This window comes from Papio anubis, chromosome 11 (assembly GCF_008728515.1).
Source record: "Papio anubis isolate 15944 chromosome 11, Panubis1.0, whole genome shotgun sequence".
NCBI lineage: Eukaryota > Metazoa > Chordata > Mammalia > Primates > Cercopithecidae > Papio > Papio anubis.
This window is the reverse complement of record NC_044986.1, coordinates 46,821,708-46,843,487: the sequence shown is the minus strand read 5'-3', so window position 1 is coordinate 46,843,487 and position 21,780 is coordinate 46,821,708. Positions and strand designations below refer to the sequence as shown.

General features: G+C 38.7%; 1 protein-coding gene across 1 annotated transcript in view; it reads right to left on the bottom strand.

Annotated features, from left to right (window-relative positions):
* ASAH2 (N-acylsphingosine amidohydrolase 2) overlaps nt 1–21,780 on the bottom strand; it is a 69,158-nt gene that overhangs the window by 34,915 nt on the left and 12,463 nt on the right. The window contains exons 4-6 of the mRNA XM_003903942.5: nt 16,514–16,690; nt 15,058–15,185; nt 13,822–13,899 (exon numbers count right to left, since the gene is read on the bottom strand). Of these exons, the coding sequence (XP_003903991.1) occupies nt 13,822–13,899; nt 15,058–15,185; nt 16,514–16,690 (383 nt within the window). The remainder of the gene's footprint in view (nt 1–13,821; nt 13,900–15,057; nt 15,186–16,513; nt 16,691–21,780) is intronic.

Here is a 21,780-nt window from a genome sequence, read left to right as displayed (position 1 = left end):
CTTAATGGCTAGAAAGGGTTTAGGACTTTAAGATCATCTTTCAAGCATCAGTTCTTATTGCCTATCAGAAGCAGACGTAGGGCTGAGGTGGCCTGCTCAAAGCCCACTGGCGCTGCTAGGCAGGCAACACAAATGAGTCATACTAGTTGGTACAATAGGGACTGGTGTAGACTGTAGAAAACTTGCAGTGTCTAAAGTTCACAGCCTTTACTCAGCTCCAGCCAAGTATTGCCTTATGGGAGTATAAACCAGTACTGCCAGCTCTTCTCATTTATTCAAAAGGAGCCACAAATCCATGTTTTCGTATTTATTTATCAACTTTAAAATTCTTCAGGAAGTAAATGGCATGGCAACAAAGGACAAGAACTGCTATACATTAAGAGACTTAAGACATGTAGCCAACAAATGTAGTTTGTGGTCTGATTCAAACAAAATAACTATTTGAAACAACAAAAAAAGACTTTTTGGTATAATCAGGGAAGACCGAACACAGATTGGGTGTCAGATCATATTAAGAAATTAATTTTAATTTTGTTGGTTGTAATAAATGATTGGGGTTACTTATTTTTTAAAGTCTTTATCTGATGGAGATACACACTGAAACATTTCTGAGTGAAATATATCTAAAGACACATGCACACGTATGTTTGTTGCAGCACAATTCACAATAGCAAGACATGAAATCAACCTAAATGCCCATCAATGATAGGCCAGAAAAAGGAAATATGGTATGTATACACCGTGGAATACTTAGCAGCCATCAAAAGAACAAGATTATGTCCTTTGCAGGAACATAGATGGAGCTCGAGGCCATCATCCTTAGCAAACAAACACAGGAACAGAAAACCAAATACCACATGTTCTCACTTATAGGTGGGAACTGAATGATGAGAACACATGGACCAACAGACACTGGGGCCTATTGGAGAGTGAGGGGTAGAAGAGGGGAGAAGATCAGGAAAAATAACTAATGGGTACTAGGCTTAATAACTGGGTGATGAAATAATCTGTATAACGAAGCCCCATGACACACATTTACCTATGTAACCAGCCTGTAAATGTACCCCGAACTTAAAATAAAATGTAAATTTTTAAAAAAGAAGTGCATGATGTCCTGGTATTTGCTTTCAAATACTCTAGCCAAAAAAAAAAAAAAGAAGGGGGATTGGGGGAGAGGAAGGATAAAACAGAATGACAGAGTCCTGCTAATTATTGAAGCTGGACAATAAGTTACATGGAGATTCATCACATTAATTATCGTAATTAGTATGTATTCAAAATTTTCTATATAGTTTCCTTTTTCATGTTGGCATACATTTGGAATTTTTCAAAACACAATGTCAAGCCAAATCACCAATGAGTGAGCTGAATTCAGTTCCTGAGATGGCTATTTGCCCCTGTGCTAAGGAATAAACATTTTTTAGTCTGAAGATATTCTAGAGTTATCCCCTCGCAGTTACTTGCAAGGTGTTTACATTTAGGAATATTCTTCTATTAGGTTTGTGTGTGTGGTTTGTCTCTTTCTCTTAGAACTCAAGTATCAGGAAATTCTAATCAACTAGTGTTTTCCAGTTACATGGATTTTGCTTTACTGGAGTTTCTTTAGTTTGGAAGAAAATGCAGTAGTGGCATTTTGGCTTCCCAATCAAAACATTTCCATCTGATACCATCATGCTGAGGTCAGCCAGCTTCAGCCAACACTGAATATTTCCATTACAATCAAAGAAAAACTATAGAACAATTCTGCTGACAATGACTATTATTTAGCTCTTGTTAGACAAAGGACTTTATGTACAAGATCTCATTCTATTCTCACAGGAACCCTTTGAGTCGAGTACTATCATTATCTTCATTCTACAACTAAGAAAACTAAGTCCCAGAGTGGTAACACTGGGACTGGTAACAGTGTGACCACCTGACCTAGGTCACACAGTGGTAAGTCAAGAAGCAGGGCAATGAATTCAGGTTATATGTGTGTGTGTGTGTGTGTGTGTAGATAGATACATAGATAGATAGATAGATAGATAGATAGATAGATAGATAGATAGATAGATAGATAGATAGATAGCTATAGAGATATATGCTCTTATCCACTGTGGAATCCTGGCTCTGTCCCTTTTCTTCATTCACTTGCTCATTCACTACACGTTTAGTTAACTTTGACTCTGTGCCAGCCACTAGGAACATAAAGATGAATGAGGCACCATCTTGGCCTTGAGAAATGCTTCACAAAAGACGTGGCACTTGAGGTGGACCTTAAAAGATGAGGAAGAGCTAGGCAAAGGAATCACTAGAGAAGAAGTATTCCTAGCAGAGGAAATAACGTCTGCAAGGGCACGGAGATGTGAAGGAGGGCCCTGTGTTCAGAGAATGGGTAGTTAGGGTGGCCAGAGCAGAATGGATATGGACAAGGGAAGATGGCAGTTGTATCATTCATTCAATCAACATGAATTCATTGGGAACTATGTTGATAGGCATTGTGTGAAGGATCGTAAAGAGGAGTCAGATGCATTTCCTACCATCAAGGACCTTACACAATTGGCCACAATGGTATCTGTGGAGAAAGCATGTGCTGAGAATTTCAATCTACTAGTTAGATATAGACTTGATTTCTTCTTCTTCTTTTGACAAAGTATCTCACTCTGTTGCCCAGGCTGGGGTGCAGTGGTGCAATTGTGGCTCACTTCAGCCTTGACCTTCCAGACTCAAGTGGTCCTCCCACCTCAACCTCCCAAGTAGCTGGCACTACAGATGTTCACCACTATGCCTAGGTAATTCTTTTTATTTTTTGTAGAGATGGGGGTCTCACTATGTTGCCCAGGCTGATCTCCAACTCCAGAGCTCAAGCGATCCTCCTGCCTCACCTTCCTAAAGTGCTGGTTTTACAGGGATGAGCCACCACACCTGGCTTAATTTCTTCTTTATTCCATTTATTTTAAGCCTTAGAAAATAAATTGAACTTTTTCTCTAGAAAATTAAAATAAGTGTTCAGAAAAAAGTTATTTAAATTGAAGGAAAGGAAGATGTCATATTTTTCCTCCTTTGTCCTTTGAAATGTGCACTATTAAAATAGCAAACTTGTCACAGGAACCAAAGTACTATAGTTATGGATGAATATTTATAAAGATATGCGGAAAGGTGATCATTTTAATTTTAAAACATAGTACTTATATTTTATTTTATCTGGCCAAAAAATATTCCTCAAAGCAAAGTTCAAAAGAAAGGAAGAAAGCTTTAGTTTCAGAAGTTAAGAATTCAGACATAAAAGGATGAATACATCACTGATAGTAAGCATTTTTAAATAATGCTTATGTCACAGCTAAATGTAAAATAGGAAGTAAGGTGCTACTTGAATCAGCATGATGTAATTAAAAATACTGCAGAAAGTCAAGAGATTGGGGACCTTATCCTAGTTTGTAGCAAAGTTAGTCAAAATTTCTGGACCAGAATTTAAAAATTATTGAGACTGAAAAATAATAGATTTCAGCTATGCTTTATGAATCAGTAAACAACATATTAATACAAAACACTACAATTTTTTTTCCTTCTGTGTAAAGGAGGTATTTGGAGAAAAGGATCTCTAGTGACTCTTAATTCAGACATTGTATGTGCCCTACTCTGAAACAAAGAGAAAAGCAGGTTCCATACACTCAGACCCGGGCTTCCCTGTCCAGTGTGCAAGTTGTGTCCTGTACAAAGAACACTGGCAAAGCGGGTAAGGGGTTAAAGCCAGCCTCTGTGCAGCTCACTGAGCCAGGCACTTCAGCCAGCCCAGAAAAGAGGATGCATTTGTGTAACTTAGACAAAGGTTCTATGTGCTAGCATGGCCCTCCCCGACCTAAACGTCCACAAATAGGGAAATAGAATACTGTGGACCCATTCAAAGGTACTGTTCAGAAGATTCATAGCAACATGGGAGCTCTTCAGTAAATAAAATATAGGAGGCTGTAATGGGCTGAATAGTGTCACTCAAAAATGCATGCTCATCTGGAACCTCAGAATATGACTTACTTGCAAATATGGGTTTTATAGATGTAATCAAGGTAAAGATTAAGTGATATTATACTGACTGCATGTAGGCTCTGAATCCAATGACTAGCATCCTCACAACAAGAGGAAAGGAGCAGAGAGACACCCAGAGACATAGAGAAGAAGGTGATATGAAGATGGGGGCACAGATTGGAGGCATGTGTCTACAAGCCAGTGAAGCCAAGGATTGATGGGAACCACTAGAAGCTAAAACAGATGCATGGAACAGATTCCCCCCTCGGAGTCTCCAGAAGGAACCAACCCTGCTAATGCCTTGAATTTGGATTTCTGGCCTCCTGACCTGTGAGAGAATAAATTTCTATTGTTTTAAGTCACCTAGTCTTTGATAATGTGTGTCTTCCCTAGGAAACTAATACAGAGGCTAATATTATATTACAGTAGCTGAAAATACCAGCTCTGGGGTCAGACATGAGTTACTTAATTTATTTGAACCTCAGTGTTCATACCTGTAACATAATGATAATAGTAGTATCTGCATTTGACAATTAAAATAACTAATACATGTGAGGTGCTTAGTACAAAGACTGGCTGATACCAAGAATGGAATAAATGTTCACTATGAGAAGGTGGGTGACGTTATACTGATACTACTGCTGCTGCAGCTGCAGATGATGATAATGATGATAAGGGAAAGAGACACAAAGCTCTGAGCATAAATAAATACATATATATACACACACATATCTATGATTCATAAGATTAATACAATGTTAAATATATGGGGGCGGTGTTCAACATTCACAACACATGTATATTCAACTCATGTGGTATGGGCATGAAATGATTCAGTGAGAAGAGCCTGCCCTCTTGTGACAGGGACGTGAGTGCTCACAAAATGCCCATGTGCTCTTCTATTTCCCAGTCTCATTTGCAAGAAGGGGTGTGTGAATAGCTCTGACTATTAACATTTGTGCAGAAGGACTACCCAATCTTCATTAGACTTTCCATGAGTGGAAAATAAGTCTTCAATGTGTTCAGCCACTGGAATTTCATGTTCTATCTCGTGTGGCACCTGCCATTAATTACCTTCACACCCTCGTTTTCACTCGCTCACAATCATCCTCACCCCAACCCGCCGCAAACTGGAGAAGAAGAGGAAAGGGTGTTTCATCGTCTTATACTGGAAGGATTATTGGACCCAGACTTTTACCCAAAGGGCAAGCTAAATTTTAAACCAACAGAAGAAAAGAATACGCACTGGACTGCTCAGATTTTAAAAAGACAATGAGCTCTAGCCAGAAGAGCCCTCCTCAAGTTACAGGCACACCTGGGACAAGTATCCTGCAGAATATTTCTACCATCTCCACCCCAGAGAAGAGATGTACATTCTCAAGGAATCCTTTTGTTATCTTCAAAAATCCTGAATGAAAAAGTCCTTCTAAATAACAATATTGGAGAAATATCTCATTAGGGTAAATTCCATTAAGTTACAGCAGTCAAAATCCCTGCACCACACCTTTAATCCCAGCACTTTGGGAGGCCAAGGCAGGAGTTCGAAACCAGCCTGGTCAACATGCAAAGTCCCATCTCTACTAAAAATACAAAAATTAGCCGGGAGTGACAGCGCACACCTATAATCCCAGCTACTCGGGAGGCTGAGGCAGGAGAATCACTTGAACCCCCAGGAGACGGAGGTTGCAGTGAGCCAAGATCATGCCACTGCACTCCAGCCTGGGTGACAGGGCGAGACTCTGTCAAAAAATAAAAATAAAAAAATTTAAAAATCCTTGCACATTACATGGTAAGTGATCAACAAGAAACAGGAAATGGCCAATAGAGTATTGCTTTTTTAATTGAGCCAAACCGTGAATTGAAGAAATTCAAAGGAAAACAACAGTGATTTGACTTTTTTAAGCCTGTTACTTGGCAACAATTGTAAAGCATGATAATACTAATTTTGGCAAGAGTATGACAAACAACATTCTGCTCATGTTTGAGTAACGGGAGAGTAAACCAACAAAGGAGTGTTTGGCAATTTGTAGGAAAAGCTTTAAAATATAAACATTCTCTTTGGCTCAGGAATCCCATTCTAGGAATTTAGCTTAAGGAAATCATTGGCAAATATGTATCCGTTTGAGAATGCTTATCATAGGCCGGGCGTGGTGGCTCATGCCTGTAATCTCAACACTTTGGGAGGCCAAGGCGGGCAGATCACCTGAGGCCAGGAGTTTGAGACTAGCCTGGCCAACATGGTGAAACCCTGTCTCTACTAAAAAACTACAAAACTTAGCCAGGCATGGTGGTGTGCGCCTGCAATCCCAGCTACTCAGGAGGCAGAGGCAAGAGAATCGCTTTAACCCAGGAGGTGGAGGTTGCAGTGAGCCAAGATTGCACCACTGCACTCCAGCCTGGGCAACAGAGCAAGATTCTGTCTCAAGAAAAAATGCTTATCATGATGTATTTTATGATTGAAAACAACCTAAATAACAAATGATTGCTGATTAGTTGAGTACAGTATGATACATAGAATGGAATACTACATAGCAATTTTTTTTTTTTTTTATTTTTATTTTTTTTTATTTTTTTTTGAGGCGGAGTCTCGCTCTGTCGCCCCCAGGCTGGAGTGCAGTGGCGCGATCTCGGCTCACTGCAAGCTCCGCCTCCCGGGTTTACGCCATTCTCCTGCCTCAGCCTCCCGAGTAGCTGGGACTACAGGCGCCGCCACTACGCCCGGCTAATTTTTTGTATTTTTAGTAGAGACGGGGTTTCACTGTGTTAGCCAGGATGGTCTCGATCTCCTGACCTCGTGATCCGCCCGTCTCGGCCTCCCAAAGTGCTGGGATTACAGGCTTGAGCCACCGCGCCCGGCCTACATAGCAATTTTTAAATGGTGATTTAAAAAATACTAACTGGCATTGAAAGATATTCATAAGGTATTGCTAAATTAAAAAAAGAGTTAACAAACTGTAAATATAATAAAATACCACTTTTTTAGAAAAAATTATAAATGTGCTTAGAAAAAGTCTGAAAGACTATGAAGCTATCTCTGAGTGTCAGGATCCCCAGATGATTTTTTGACTTTTTAATTTTTTTTCTTACTGTGGAAATTTTAGAAAATATATAAAAGAAAAGAAGATTTTAAAAATCACTTGATATAGCACCAAGAATGAACCCTAAGGTAAACTATGGGTGATAATGATGTGTCAATGTAGGTTCATCAGTTGTAAGGAATATACCACTCTGGTGGGGAATATTGATAGTTGGGGAGGCTGTGCGTGTATTGGAAGAAGGTGCATATGGGAACTCACTGTACATCCTGCTCAATTTTTCTGTAAACCTGAAACTGCTTTTAAAACTATAGTTTATTAATTAAAATAATAATAAAGTCTATTACAAAAAACAAACAAACTATGCCCAGCACTGGCACAGTATCATTTCTGCATTGTTCTATTGTTCAAAGCAGTCACAGGACCAGCCAAAGTTCAAGAACTAGGAAAATAATCTCCATCTTTTAATGGAGAGTGGCAAGTTCACTTTGGATAAAACGTGGAATAAGAACAATTATTGTGTTGTTGCAGCCATTTTTATAAACTACAATGTGCCATTTAAATATATATTTTTAAAATAACTATTAATCCAAAAAACGTAAGAGGTGAGAGAGGAGGAAAAAGAAGCACTGAAAAGGTGAGACAAATAGCACAAAGTGAGGAGATACAGAAAAGTTCAGATATGATAATCACAATTCCTGAAAATACATTAAATTTGCTTGAAAAACAAAGATTGTCAGAGTATAAAAGAAATAACTAAAGCTATATGATATTCATAAGAGACACCCTTAAAATGTAAGAACAAAGAAAAGTTCAAAGAAAATTGCAGAGAAATATACATGGCAATTCTGCGTTAACGACATTAACAGACTATGTAGACTTTAAGACAAAAAAACTTATTAGATAAAAAGAGGATCACTACAAAAACAAACAGATACTTGATGGTCTCAGTGCATGGAGATAACACTGTTAATATTTTTATAGTATTTTAAAGCTTCTAGTGCACAGTGAGTGAAATCAAGTGAGCATCCACATTTACAGAAAGACCTTTTAGTCATGTGTATTTCCTATTATATGTTCTACATAGAAAAATGAACAGAAGCAAATGCACCTGAATATTAACCATGATTGATTTGAGGTAGTATAATTTAATTTAATTTTTCCTTCCTTTCTACTTTCTTTATTTTTCAAGTTTTCTATGGTAAGCACACCCTATTTTTATACTGAAAAAAAACTTAAAAAATAATAATCTCCCAGATTTTTTTCAGGTTAAGTAAGAACTTTCCAGAAATCTAACAATCAAGTTGTCCAATATCTCCAGCCAACTGTTTTTTTATGGCTTTGGTTTCTAAACTTGGGACAATTTAAACTACACAAGGGTGATCAATCTCTGTTATCAGTCAACAGTCATCATCTTTGTCATCAAAAAGTCCTTATTAGGCACCTTCACCTACCGGCAGGGGAGGGGGGTGAAACTGACCCAGGATGAAAGATCACTGTACAACCATGACCAAGCCCCAATGAAGAATACAGGCAAGCAGAAAGTAAAGTTAGAGCAGCAAGACAGCATCAAGTTTCACAACATGGAGCAGAACAAGAAAAAGAGGTTCAGTGAAAGATGTAGAAACAGAAAGCAGGGGCCAAGCACAATGGCTCAGGCCTAGTGATCCCAACACTCTGAAATGTTAAGGTGGGAGGATCCCTTGAGGCCAGGACTTCAAGACCCATCTAGGCAACATAGCGAGACCCTGTCTCTATTTATTTTTTAAATAAAAGCAATAAATAAAATAAACAGAGAGGAAGGCTTTATAAACCAGCATTCATGCTAATGATAGAGAAGGCATTTAGGAAGACAAAGACAAGATGAGATGAAAACAAGAGAACAAGAATGGTTTGACAGAGGGCAGTCACTAAGGTTTCAGCATTTGCAATTTGAGTGGGGTTAAGTGGACGGAGGGGAAAGTGTAGACTTGGAATAGAGAAAGCCACAGAAAATAAACAGTCAGACATTACAATTCAAGAAAAATAATTCAATTATTCTGTGTCAATTAAAAACAAAATATTTTATGAAAAAAAGTTTTTAAATAAAGAAGTCATAGTCCTAGATGAGAGAGAAGATTTTTATATATACTGCAACTGAGTTCTGTAAGTCAATACCATTCGAATAAATTAGTGTAATAGCACAAATAGGATTTTTCTAACTTTTTACACAAATGATTCAAATAGCTTACACAAATCACTGCCCTTGTCATCTTAAAAATATGCTTTTAACGGGCCCCCTTACAAGACCACTGACTATAAGAATAAAAGGTTTGCAATATATAAATAGAAGGCAATGGAGAGGAGAGAAGAAAAAAGGAGAGCAGGAAGAGGAGAAGGAGGAGAAGGGAGATGAGGAGAGAGGAGGAGGAAGAAGAAAAGAAGAGGAAAGAGAAGAAGAAGGAAGGAGAAGAGGAGTCCATGTGACGCTACAAATTCAAGGAAGAAAACTTGGCAGAAGAAAAGAGGAAGGCAAAGGGAAGAAAAGCAAGCCAAAGCCTTTTCAGTTGCAGTATCCTTGAAGAAATAAGTCGGCCTCCTCACCTGTCTCAGAGCTGCCTTTGTAAGTGTAGCTGTATGAGTAGTACCTCTTCCACTGACCACAACTGCCACTCAGATTATCTGCACTTGTGACTTTCTTTTTGATGTAGACATTTGAAACCTGTTTTGCTTTCTCCCTTCATGTTTTCTTCATACACATAGTGTCTTATTGCATCCGAGACTCTCAAGGTTCTGTTTATTCTCCTCCATTGGATGACAGACCCTTTGGGGTACCTTACAGAGTCTCCCAAAGTGAATTTTGTAAATGTTACACAGCTTATATTTTAATTCACAATTCAGAACATCCCAAACATGTTCTCCATGTCTGGAGAAAAAACATTGAATGCTTTCATGTAAAGGGAAAAAGGCACAAACTAGCAATTTTTTTCTGACATAGAATTTTCTACCATAGATTTTTCTGACGTAGAGCAACTAGAGCAAATGGTGGCCTAACAATTGTAAAGGGCTTAATGGTTCATGGAACAGTTCCAGGAATATAATTTTATTTCATTCCTCAAGTCTACATTCTTCCCAACCCTTCGACAGCCCCAACTCCCAACCCTAGCTTCAAACACTTTAATGAGTTTTCATTCCTGTTGGTATAAAACAACAAATTCTTTGTCATGCCATCTAATCTCTATCTCTTACTTTGTCTTGCATCACCCTGCCCCGTTGACCCCTGCACTCCAGCCACACACACCTTTTAGCAGTTCTTCAAATGCTTCCCCATTTGTGTTAAATGTTCTTTTCCAATCCCCCCATTTTTCCAGTTAATTCCTACTCCAGTTTCCAGCTCCCATTGTTGTCACTTCCTCAGGGAAACCTTTCCCAATCTCTCAGACAAGGTCAAATTCCTTTAAGATAGTTCTACACATCTGCCTTTCTTAGCACTGAGCCCAATTATAATTTTACATGTATTGTATGCCTATCTGTATGACTGCTGTCTCCTTCAGTAGACTGAAGTCCTATAAGGGCAGCAACTCCATGTGTATTTGTTCATCAGTGTATCCCATAATAATTTCTGTCTGGAGAGAAGATATGATAGCCACATTTGAAAATATGGCACTGAGTCTCAGAGAGTTTAAGGGATTCATTCTAGTAGTACAAATATGGGTACTAGATTCCAAGGTACTGGATTCCTGATTTCAAGGCCAGGGAATACATCATTCCAAGGAGGTACTACATGGCTCATAGTAGGTCCCTAGTACAGACTTGCTGAATGAAAAACTGAAAACAAAAATGAAAGTAAGAAGGAATGAATTATGAACTCGAATATGGTTTTCATTGTGAAGAAGATAATCTTGGCTGTGATGCTGGGCAGGTCACATCACCTTTCTAGGCCCTTACTCCTCTGCTGAAGGTTGAACTAGGTCATCTCCATGTTCTGTGATTCTGAGTTGCTGTGCTTCCGAACTCCTCTCACCTTGGGATTCTGTCTAACAGCAGGCACCTACATGTGGTGGGTGAGTTACTTAGCAGCCCAGATTTGACTTTATATTTTGGATCATTTTTAACGTGTTCAAAGAGCAATTACACTATGAAACAAGAGGCAATTGCAGGAGCAATTACATCAAAGATAACATACGGCAGCTACAGAAACAATGGAAAGTTATTGCAGGGTGTTAAGCACAACAGATGGAAAAGCTTTGCTATAACCTTGACAGTTGACCGAAGAACTTCCAGATACATGCTATAATTGTATGTAGGGGAGCAAAGAACATCTGGCCAAAAGAATAGTATTTTTGAATTTTCTGTTCCAGTTATTAGATGATTCAAAAACTGACCAGGTGCAGTAGCTCACACCTGTAATCCAAGCACTTTGGAAGGCCGAGGTGGAAGATGACTTGAGGCCAGGAGTTTGAGATCAGTCTGGGCAACAAGCAAGACCCCATTTCTACAAAAAAAAAAAAAAAATAGCTAGGTGTGGTGGTGAGCACCTGTAGTCCCAGTTACTAAGCAGGCTGAGGTAGGAGGATCACTTGAGCCTAGGAATTTGAGGCTGCAGTGAGCTATGATCACACTATTGCTCTCCAGCCTAGGCAACAGAGCAAGAGCTTGTCTCAGGGAAAAAAAGAAAAAAAAAGGTTCAAACGCTACTAAAAGGGAATTGTAAATGGTCTTGGTCCTTCAGCCAAGAGTTAAATAGAAACTATAAGGGCGACTCTATCTCCTTGTCCCAACAAATTTGGGATACTCAGTGTAACTAGCAGACATGTATGCTCTTATCCTGCCCTTCTTGTAACTGAATGCCCCACTAATGTGCTCTAGAATCAGGACCTGTCTTACCTTTCCAGTCCACCTCTTACCCACGCCCTGACCTCACCCACACTCTGGCCTCATGACTCTCTCTGTTTTTCAGGACCCCGTGAGAAATCCCATGACCCCTTGAAGGTCCAGTTCAAATGTCATTTTCTCTTGGAAGCCTTCCACAGAGCTCTCAGGAAAAACTCAGGGCTACCTCCTCCAAACTCTCACAGAATTATTTATGCCCATGTGATAGTACTGGTGGTCATCTGATTCATGTTATGGTTATTTGTCTATCTATTTATCTCTGTCTCCTGTCCCAATCACCCCACCGGCTTGTGAGACCCTTATAGATAGAAACCATACCTTATTCATCGTAACATACCCCACTCACACAGTTACACGCCTGACATTTAGAAAGTGTGCTGAGTTAAATAAATGCTAAGGGGCAACTAATCAAGAGATAAATTCATTGTAATAGAAGAATAAGTCCTATTATGTCAGCCCATATAGCAAATTTTATTAGGGAGCTTTTAGTGACTTCACTTTTAACACAAAAGAGGAACTCAAATGCTAAGAATTGCAAGCATTCTAATAATGGAATTTTTTAGAAGAGGTAGAATATGTTTTCTATTCCTTTTTAGCTAAAATGATTAAACTTTTTTCTGTGTTAGGCACAGAACTAGAGTTGTGTATGTATTATCTCATTTAATCCTCAGACAACCCTATGAGGTATTAATATTCCCATTTTCGAATAGGATAGTTAAGGTCTAAGTGGATTGAGTTACTTTCTCCAGGCCACAGAGTTAGTAAGTGGCAGAGGGCTGGGATTTGAAGCCAAGTTAACCTTACCTTAAGACCTGAACTTTTTATTACCATGTTGTTCGTGACCTACTTTTAGGGCCAACTCTGGTGTGTGAACTGTGAATCATAGTTTTTAATGTTTTTCTTCACCACTTTTTTGTCACTTTTACTGCGAGTTTTATTCACATAGCGTCTTTCACTTAGATATTTTATAATTCTATTTGGCAGACCCTTTATCATCTTTCTAATCATTATTATCAACATTTTAAATACTTACTTTATCCCACAGTATGCTCAAAAATACTTAGGGATGAGAAACAGGAAGGCAGTCACAGAACTTGTCTAAAGTCACATTGCTAATAAGGATAAGAGCCCAGAGCGAACCCAAACCATTTGACTCTAGCACCCAGCTCTATCTGTTACTTCCCTAGGGCATGTCTGCATCATTTGCAAGTCCATAGGTCAAAGAGTCTGGAACTATGCTACCCACCCAGTCAATTCCTGAGTCAGGCCAGTTGCAGTAACCAAAATCACATATGAATGCAAATGCCTTATTTTCAAGAAAACAAAATCCATGTGCTTTCCTAAATGCTGTCACTCCCAGATAACGGTGCTAAAAGCTGGCCCCAGCTGTAATTTTCCTTCACTTGCTTCCTTTAGGTGTTCTCAGTTCTATTTTATCCCTACTTGGCATTGTCCTACATTGGACTTAATCCTTTTAGGGAAACACAGGTAAATAATCTCAAAAACATAATCACCTTCCTGGTTGGTCAGATTGTTTTTTCATTTTATTAGGAGAGAACTGTTTACCATCATGGAAGCTCCACATGTGAGATCTTGATAACATAATAAGCATTAATGTTTATTGAATTTTTACATCATATGTGAGATGCTGTGCCAAGCTCTTCACCAAGATCCCTCATTTATCATCCCTGTATTAAATCTGTTTTGCAAGTGCAGAACTAAGCCCTGAGAGGCTGAGAACCCTGTACAAGGCCCATGGCTGGACCCCAGTTGTGTCTGACTCCAGAGCCTGGACTCTTAACCACACAACTCATTCTCAGTATGTGCTGGTACTATTCTGGTCTCTTTTCCCCTCTCTTTAACTAAGAAAAGCTACCCAGACAGAATTATTTTTAAAAAGGAAATAGAGTACCTGATAAGGCCCAAGTCATCTCCATTCAAATCTACCATTTTCAAGACTACCATTTCCTTGTCTGTATTTGAAGAATACCTAGTCAGGAAAACAGAAAAGCACAGTCAGTTCTGTGTTAGAGACTGACCCTCATGTAAGATGAACAGTAGCAGCTGACACAAAAACAAAAATGCCTCTCAGTAAGTGAGATGTCTTGACAAACAGTGGTTCTGTGAACTGCATCCAGTACCTCATTTCTCAGCTAAGGAAAGGGTATGTAATTGCGATCAAAGTTTGGGGGACTAGGGTCAAGTAACTGGAGCTGAAATACACATATTTTTATATAATATACAATATTATATAACATATAGGTATTTCTTACAAAAGAGATTTGTCTTTGAAATTTCCACTCATATCAATTTTTAATGAAATATCTTTAAAAGAGCAGGGAATTTGCAAAATCAAAAGCATTCAAGACCTGCAACTTAAGTGTTCTTTTATGTCCTAACAAGGGAAATCAGATTACATTTTCTAAAAATCATCTCCTTTGAAAGCTATTGAAAAATATGCAGAAAAATGTAAAATGTCAAGTGGTCAAGTTAAAACTGTGATATTATTTTACAGTGTTACAGTAACCAAGCACTTCTCTTCTGTCACAAACCTAGTTCACCACTTTAAAAAAGACAAAAAGGCAAAATAATGCTCTCCCTTGGTTTTTCCATTCAAATATGTGGGTTTATTTCTTACTCTTCTGTCCACATTCTTTATCCTTTTATTTTCTCTGTCTAGCCACACTCTTGTGGACTAAGATGATTTATTCTGGATAACACATAATAAAAGAGCTATTCATTAATTTAATAAATATACATTGTGCACATTTTTATCTCCATTTACTCATGAAGAAACTGAGTGACAATAAATTAAGATAAGTAAATCACTAAAGTTCGCATAACTAGAAAGCAATAAAACTAAGCTGAGACCACAGTTGTTCCTGATTTCAAAGCCCAGAGTACTTCAAACATCCACCCTGGCTCCCATAATCAACAAAGTGGAAAGATTCCTGAATAAACTGGTGTTTGTTTCTACATGACTTTTTGTTTCTACTTGTCTTCGATTATAAAGATGTTTCTAAGACACTGTAGCTGTAATATTCTCTTAGGACCTCACCATATTCATCAAGTAACAGCCCTGTACTTAGATTTTGTTGCTGTTCCCTAAAGGGAATGAAACGATATCATTTTGAAGATTTCTCCTCACCTTGCTCTCTCTGACTGCGGATTTTGAAGGTAAGAATAGGGACTTCTGTTGATCTGCACACCATCCACATTTCCTTTATTGATGAAGATTTTACCTGGTTTCATATTTGTGTGTGCTATGTCAATGCTCTGAAGGTTAAAACAGAGGGAGCTGTTATAAGCTTAGAAATCCTGGTGGGGATAATGACTTAGTCAATACAAACAGAAGAGCCCTGTGAACTATTTCCTTTGTCTCTAATGTGTCCACATTATGGGATAAAAGTTGGAGAACCACACTGCTGTTGCCATTCTGGAGGTAAACAGAAATGGCTTTCAAGGTTAAGATAAAGGAAATGCCATGTTGTGTGGAAGCACAGTACTGATTAATGCCTGAGCTCACAAAAAGCCTCATCTGCTGGTCTCTCCAGACTGCTAAATGAAGCTCAATTTGTCACTTCAGATAGCCAAAATGGGAGACTTGAGTCCTACAACACTAATACAAGTTTTGCCAACATGTGTTTCCACCTCCCTACCCTTGCCATTCTACCACCAAGGCAGAGTTGTTCAAACTTTTTTGACTGTGAACTACAGTGAGAAATACATTTTTCATCATAGCTTAATACACATCAACATATGCATCCCAAAACAAAAGTTCACAAAGCAAACTATACCCTGACTGTGTGTTATACATTATATCTTACAATCTATTTTTTAGCATTTTTTTGTAATGTTTTTTGCAACCCATACAATTGATTTCATAAGCCTTTAATACATTGCAAGCCTCGGTTTGCAAAACATCATTGTAAAGCAATTTCTGCCTATGCTAGCTGGATCCCTGAATTTTGGGGGTGACACTGTAAGAAAAAAATAGAGAATAGGCCTAGAATACAATAAAATGAAGCAAAACATTAGCAAGGATCCTATGCAACAAAATAATAAGCTGGAAGACAGAAAAGAGAGGAGTATAAGCTCAAACCAGAAACAGGAGAGGAGTTTAAGGGTATTTGTCAGGAGCACCACGGAGGTCTGCATCTGTAGTAGAGAACTTGAAAAACTGGGATGTGTATTTACAAGTTGGATTCTCTTTGTACTTTGGGAAATATTTTAAAATCTTAGAATTATTTGTAATTACTTTTAGCTCCTTCATGGGTTTCTCTTTGTGTGACTTTGTGCAAAGAACAGACTATGTAGTGCCCTCTACAAAGAACCCCAAACCAAAATGTTTTCTGTCTGTTTAAATAACTACATCGGGCTTACTCCCATAGAAGCCTTCTTTTCCAATCATCCATGCCTCAGCCCCAACAGCCCATAGCTCAGAACCAGAAGCTAAGAGAGAGTCAGGGAGGAGAAAGAATGGTACATGCCAATACTATGCTCAGACTCAAATCCTATAGGGACCCTTCATATCACATCCAATCACTCCTAAAATACTTATAAGCAATGGTAAAGAACAGCTGCCTCTGGGGCTCTTTGCCTACCTTCAAGATGCCTGTGACCATGTGCTGAAAAGTTCGGTTGCTAAATCCTTCACTGGCAATTACAAACACAGTATACTGGAAATATCCTGCAGGACCTGAATGAGTGTGAGTGCCACTCAGGATGACATTGTCTCTTCTGTACAGGGAGCCATATTTACTCTGCAGTCTGTTCAGGACCTTCAAGAAAAAAAGTAATTGAACTAAGAAGAGGGATAACATAGGAGCTCAACATGAGAAAAGGCTTTCATGAGTTCAATCACTGATCTATACCAATAACATCTGTATGAATCCATTCTCATGCTGCTAATAAAGACATACCTAAGACTGGGTAATTTGTGAAGAAAAGAGGTTTAATTGACTCACAGTTCAGCATGACTGGGGAGGCCTCAGAAAACTTATAATCATGGCAGAAGGGGAAGTAAACATGTCCTTCTTCACATGATGGCAGGAAGGAGAAGTGCAGAGTGACAGAAGGGAAAACCCCTTATAAAATCATCTGATCTTGTGAGAACTCACTGTCATGAGAACAGCAGCATGGAGGTACCCACCCCCATGATTCAATTACCTCCCATGGGATCCCTCCCACGACACATGGGGATTATGGGAACTGAAACTCAAGATGTGATTTGGGTGGGGACACAGCCAAACTATATTAACATTCCTTTCAAATGGCCCCTCACTCTATGTTTGAGGATATTATCATAGTAATAACAATGAAATAATAATAACAATACTTAACATTTTACGGATTCTTGCTATGAGCAAACACAATGCTAGGTATGTTATATATAGTATGTATTTAAAAATCTTTATTACAATTTCAAGAGCTACACAGGTATTGTTAAGCCCATTTTTAGCTGAGAACACTGAATTATACAAAAGTTAAATAATTTGCCTGTTGATCTAATAAGTAGCAGAGCCAGACTCCAGACCCACATCTAACTAGAGAACCAGTACTCTTATTCATTCATCATTCAACAGGTGCTCTAAGCAAAAGAATATATGAGGTTCCTGTCTTGAAGATATTTTTATTCTAATGAAAGACAAAGACAGTAAGCAAGCAAATAAATATTAAATATTATAGAGTGATAAATGCTATGAAGAAAAATATTGTTGCATAAGGAAAAAGAAACTAGTGGGTGTTAGTGAGGAAAGATCTTCTAAAGAGGGGCACTCGTTTAGCAGAGGCTTAGATGAAGAAAGCAAGCTGGCTGTGCAATATCTGGGGGAAAAGCAACTCAGGTATAGTGAGCAGAAACTGCAAAGGTTTTTAAGCTACTCTACTACCTCATTTCCCAGATGAAGAATTCAGTACACCTTGAAATGAACTCTTAGACTTGTTGGTCTAGGGGAAGCCATCCCCTATGATGCAAGGACACCCTAATAATCCTGTGGAGAGACCTAAGAGGATAGGAAGCATCCTGTCAGCACTAACTTGCTAGCCATCTGAGTGAGCAACCTTAGAAGTAATTTCTTCAGCCTTGGTCAAGCCATCAAACAACTGCGGCCCTAGCCAGCATCTGAGTGCCACATCATGACACAGAAGTGATGATATACAACTTGTTCTAAAACAAGTCAGAATCGTCTAACCAAGCCACTCTGGGAATCCTGACACACAGAAACCTTGAACAACATGTATTATTGTTGTTTTAAGCCACTAAGTTTTTAGGCGATTTGTTGTACAGCAATAAACAACTAATACAAAGAAACTCAGTAAATGTTTAGTGAATAAGTCAATCAATGAACATCCAAATGCAAGACTAATGTCTTCATATGGTGCAGACACATCAAGAAAACACCAGAGAGAATACTGGTGATGTTGCTGAGTACCTGTTGCTGTTTATGCTTTAATAAGCTGCAATCTAAAGTTTGGTATCTTTGCGACTTTTAGTGAAAGATAATTAAAAAATGATCCAGCAGTTTGTAACACAAAGGATAAATGCTTGAAGGGATAGGTACCCCATTTTCCATGATGTGATTATTAGGCATTGAATGCCTGTATCAAAGCATTTCATGTACCCCATAAATATATGTACCACGTACACACAAACATTAATTAAAGAAAAGGAAAGATCCAACAGAAGTGTCAAACCCAAAGCAATCGTTAACAATGTTTACCTTGAGGATGGCATAGACACTCTGATGAGCTGTCTCTCTGGAACATGCAATAAAATTAAAAGCCCTCATTTGCATTCGCCAATTTCTGTGGTGTAAAAACTCCTCATCATGATCAATTTCAAGCTACCAACAGCTTAACAGCCAGCTCACAATGTTCCCGAATATTTACAAATTGGCTCTTATGAACTTGTGCAAGCTAGTTCCAGCTCACTGCTGGTAAGAGGGGAGTAGCAGCTTCTGTGCTATGTACTTAATATACATAAAGATAACCATTCAACCTCTGATCTACACCATTCTCATTCCAGTCATAACCATCTTGCCTCATTAATCTCTCCATGTCCCAAAGACTGATTGTTTGGTTACCATGTCCACATAAGCAATCCTATGATGCAAGACAAATACAGAATGGAAGTATAATCTAACTAGATTAACATCCTTCTATATTCCCTCTGTTTGATCCTAACTCCAGCCCCAATCCCTCATCACTCTCGTATATTATTCCATACTGTAACTACCACACTCATGAAGAAGAAATGTCTGTAAAGAGAAGAGAAAATGATCAATGAAGGGACACCATGGTAAGCTGAACTAAAGTCAGAAGCTGATGTTCTTAACAATTTACAGCTAAGACAGGAAGGTAGTAGAGAAAAAGAGCCACAAGTCAACTTTAAAGCTCCTTAAGCCCATCCTATTTATTCCTAAAGAACTGTGACATTAGGGCTTTAGAATTAAATGCGTTTCTTCATGTCTACTCAAGTATCAAGCCCTTAAAAAGACAGAAATTATGAATCTTGAATTTTAAAACAAAAAAGACTACAAACAGTACACATGAATTTTATTTTAAACTACAATCTCTGATATGAAGCCAGACATATGGGACTTCTAGGGAGGAAAAAAAGAAAAACGTAAAACCTAGTTATATAACAATGCCAGGAAGATAGCCATTGAAAATAACATGTTTCCCAGTTCATGAAAGGAGGGCATTTTAACACAGGACAAAGCAGCTACGTTTATGTCTACAGCTCACTTCTGTCTTCAGTTTCTATTCCATTTCCTATTGCTGACAGTCTTGGGAGCATGACATAGAAAAACCTAGAAAGTCCTTCTGTTTTCCTGTCCTGCCTCACTGCACAGAGATCTTCCATAATCTTCATTCTGTGCTGGAAATTTCATCTATCTTAAAGCCGAGACTGAGAACCTGCACAGAAGTAGGTGTTATAAATAATCTTAATAGCACTTATTTAGCTACATTTATTTCTCACACCTTCCCTTGGATTAATTTGGGAAAACTAAGTGGGTTCATTTAACAACCTTCCCACTGGGTCTCAGATTGCATGAGGATGTAAAAATAGGAAGAGATAGATAAATGGTGCCCACTATTGACTTGATAGCCTCTACAAACAAACACATTAAACTCCTCCCCACTCTACCTGCCAAAGTCTACCTTTGGTTCTTTCATTTCTGCTAATGACCATACTATTTCCCAATTAGAGCCATCTCATTTTTCAGAAAAGCAGTATAGTATAGTAGAAATGAGCATGAATTCTGACACCAAGATGCTTAAGTTTGAATCCTAGCTCTGATAGTTCCTAGCTGTGCAACCTTGGATAAGTTACTCAGTCCTCTGCAAACGTGGTTTCTCAATCTGTCAAATGATATAATAATAGCTCCCTCATAGAGGTGTTTGGAGGAGTAAGTACATTAATCCATACAAGGCACTGACAAGAGTTTCAGACTCAGCATGAATATTACGTTAAGTATTGGCTTTTATGTGTATTCATGTCCAAATCTCACTCACATTTAATTTCTTTCTTTCTTTCTTTCTTTTTTTTTGAGTCAGAGTCTCATTCTGTCACCTAGGCTGGAGTAGTGCAATGGAGTGACCTTGACCTCGGCTAACTGCAACCTCCATCTCCCAAGTTCAAGCAATTCTCCTGCCTCAGCCTCCCAAGTGGCTGGGACTACGGGCACCTGCCGGCATGCCTGGATGATTTTTGTATTTTTAGTAGAGATGGGGTTTCACCATGTTTGCCAGGCTGGTCTCAAACTCCTGACCTCAAGTGGTCCACCCACCTCAGCTTCCCAGAGTGCTGGGATTATAGATGTAAGCCACTGCACCCGGCTGACTCACATTTAATTTCCTATCCCACCACCATGTAGTCTCACTGACATCACATTGGTTTAAGATCTTTGTGCCAGCCTTACATGATAAAGGGGGAAATTGTTAGGCAAAATTATAAAAAATAAAAACCCTTCCAGCAACTCGTTTCCCCTTCTTGTTCCTTCAGCCTTTTAACATCTTCTAAAACTCCCCTGGGTGAAATACCTCTGTTTGAAATACCTAGTATGATGATTACTGTTTTCTTAACTGGACCCTCACCAATAGAGCCTCAGTATCACTTTAAAGAGTCTGCTAATTTTTGTCCTCACTTCTAGTTCCACTCTATTCCAATCCATATCAGACATCTCTACCTGCTTAATCATCCTAAAACAAAATGGTGTTTACATCACTCTGCCACTCAGAAGATTTCTCAGAGTCCATATCACCCACAGAATTAAAAACAAGCCGGCATCTCAGGCCCTCTGCAATTATGATAAACATATCTTCCAGATACGTCCCCAACTACATGCCTCCATATGTCCTAATAGATCTCCTCTCTTCCCTCATAAAAGAGTCTACATCCCTCCTTCATGCCTCTCTGTGTTCATTCTGTTTTTTCCATCAGATTTCTCTCCCTTCCCATCCTAACCATTTAAAATTCTGCTCACTCAAGTGTCATTTCTACCATGAAAATGTTTTCCTAATTTGCATTTCTTGAATCCCCATTGGTGATCTTAAAAGACCATATGTCCACAAAGTCAGATATTTTGCCCTTCAAGAAGTAAAGCTTACTTTTTCACCACTGAGTGTGAGTTAGACTTACTGACTTGCTTAATGAATAGAACAGGGTGAAAGTAATGGTGTATAACTTCTAAACCTGGGTCATACAATGCACTGTAGCTTCCTCCTTGCTCGTTCTCTTGGGTCACTCACTCTGAGGGAATCTAGCTACTGTGTCGTAAGGATAGGAAGAGTGAGGAATCGAGGCCTTTGGCCAACAGTCACATGAACAAACCATCTTGGAAGTGGACCTTCAAGCCTGGGTCAA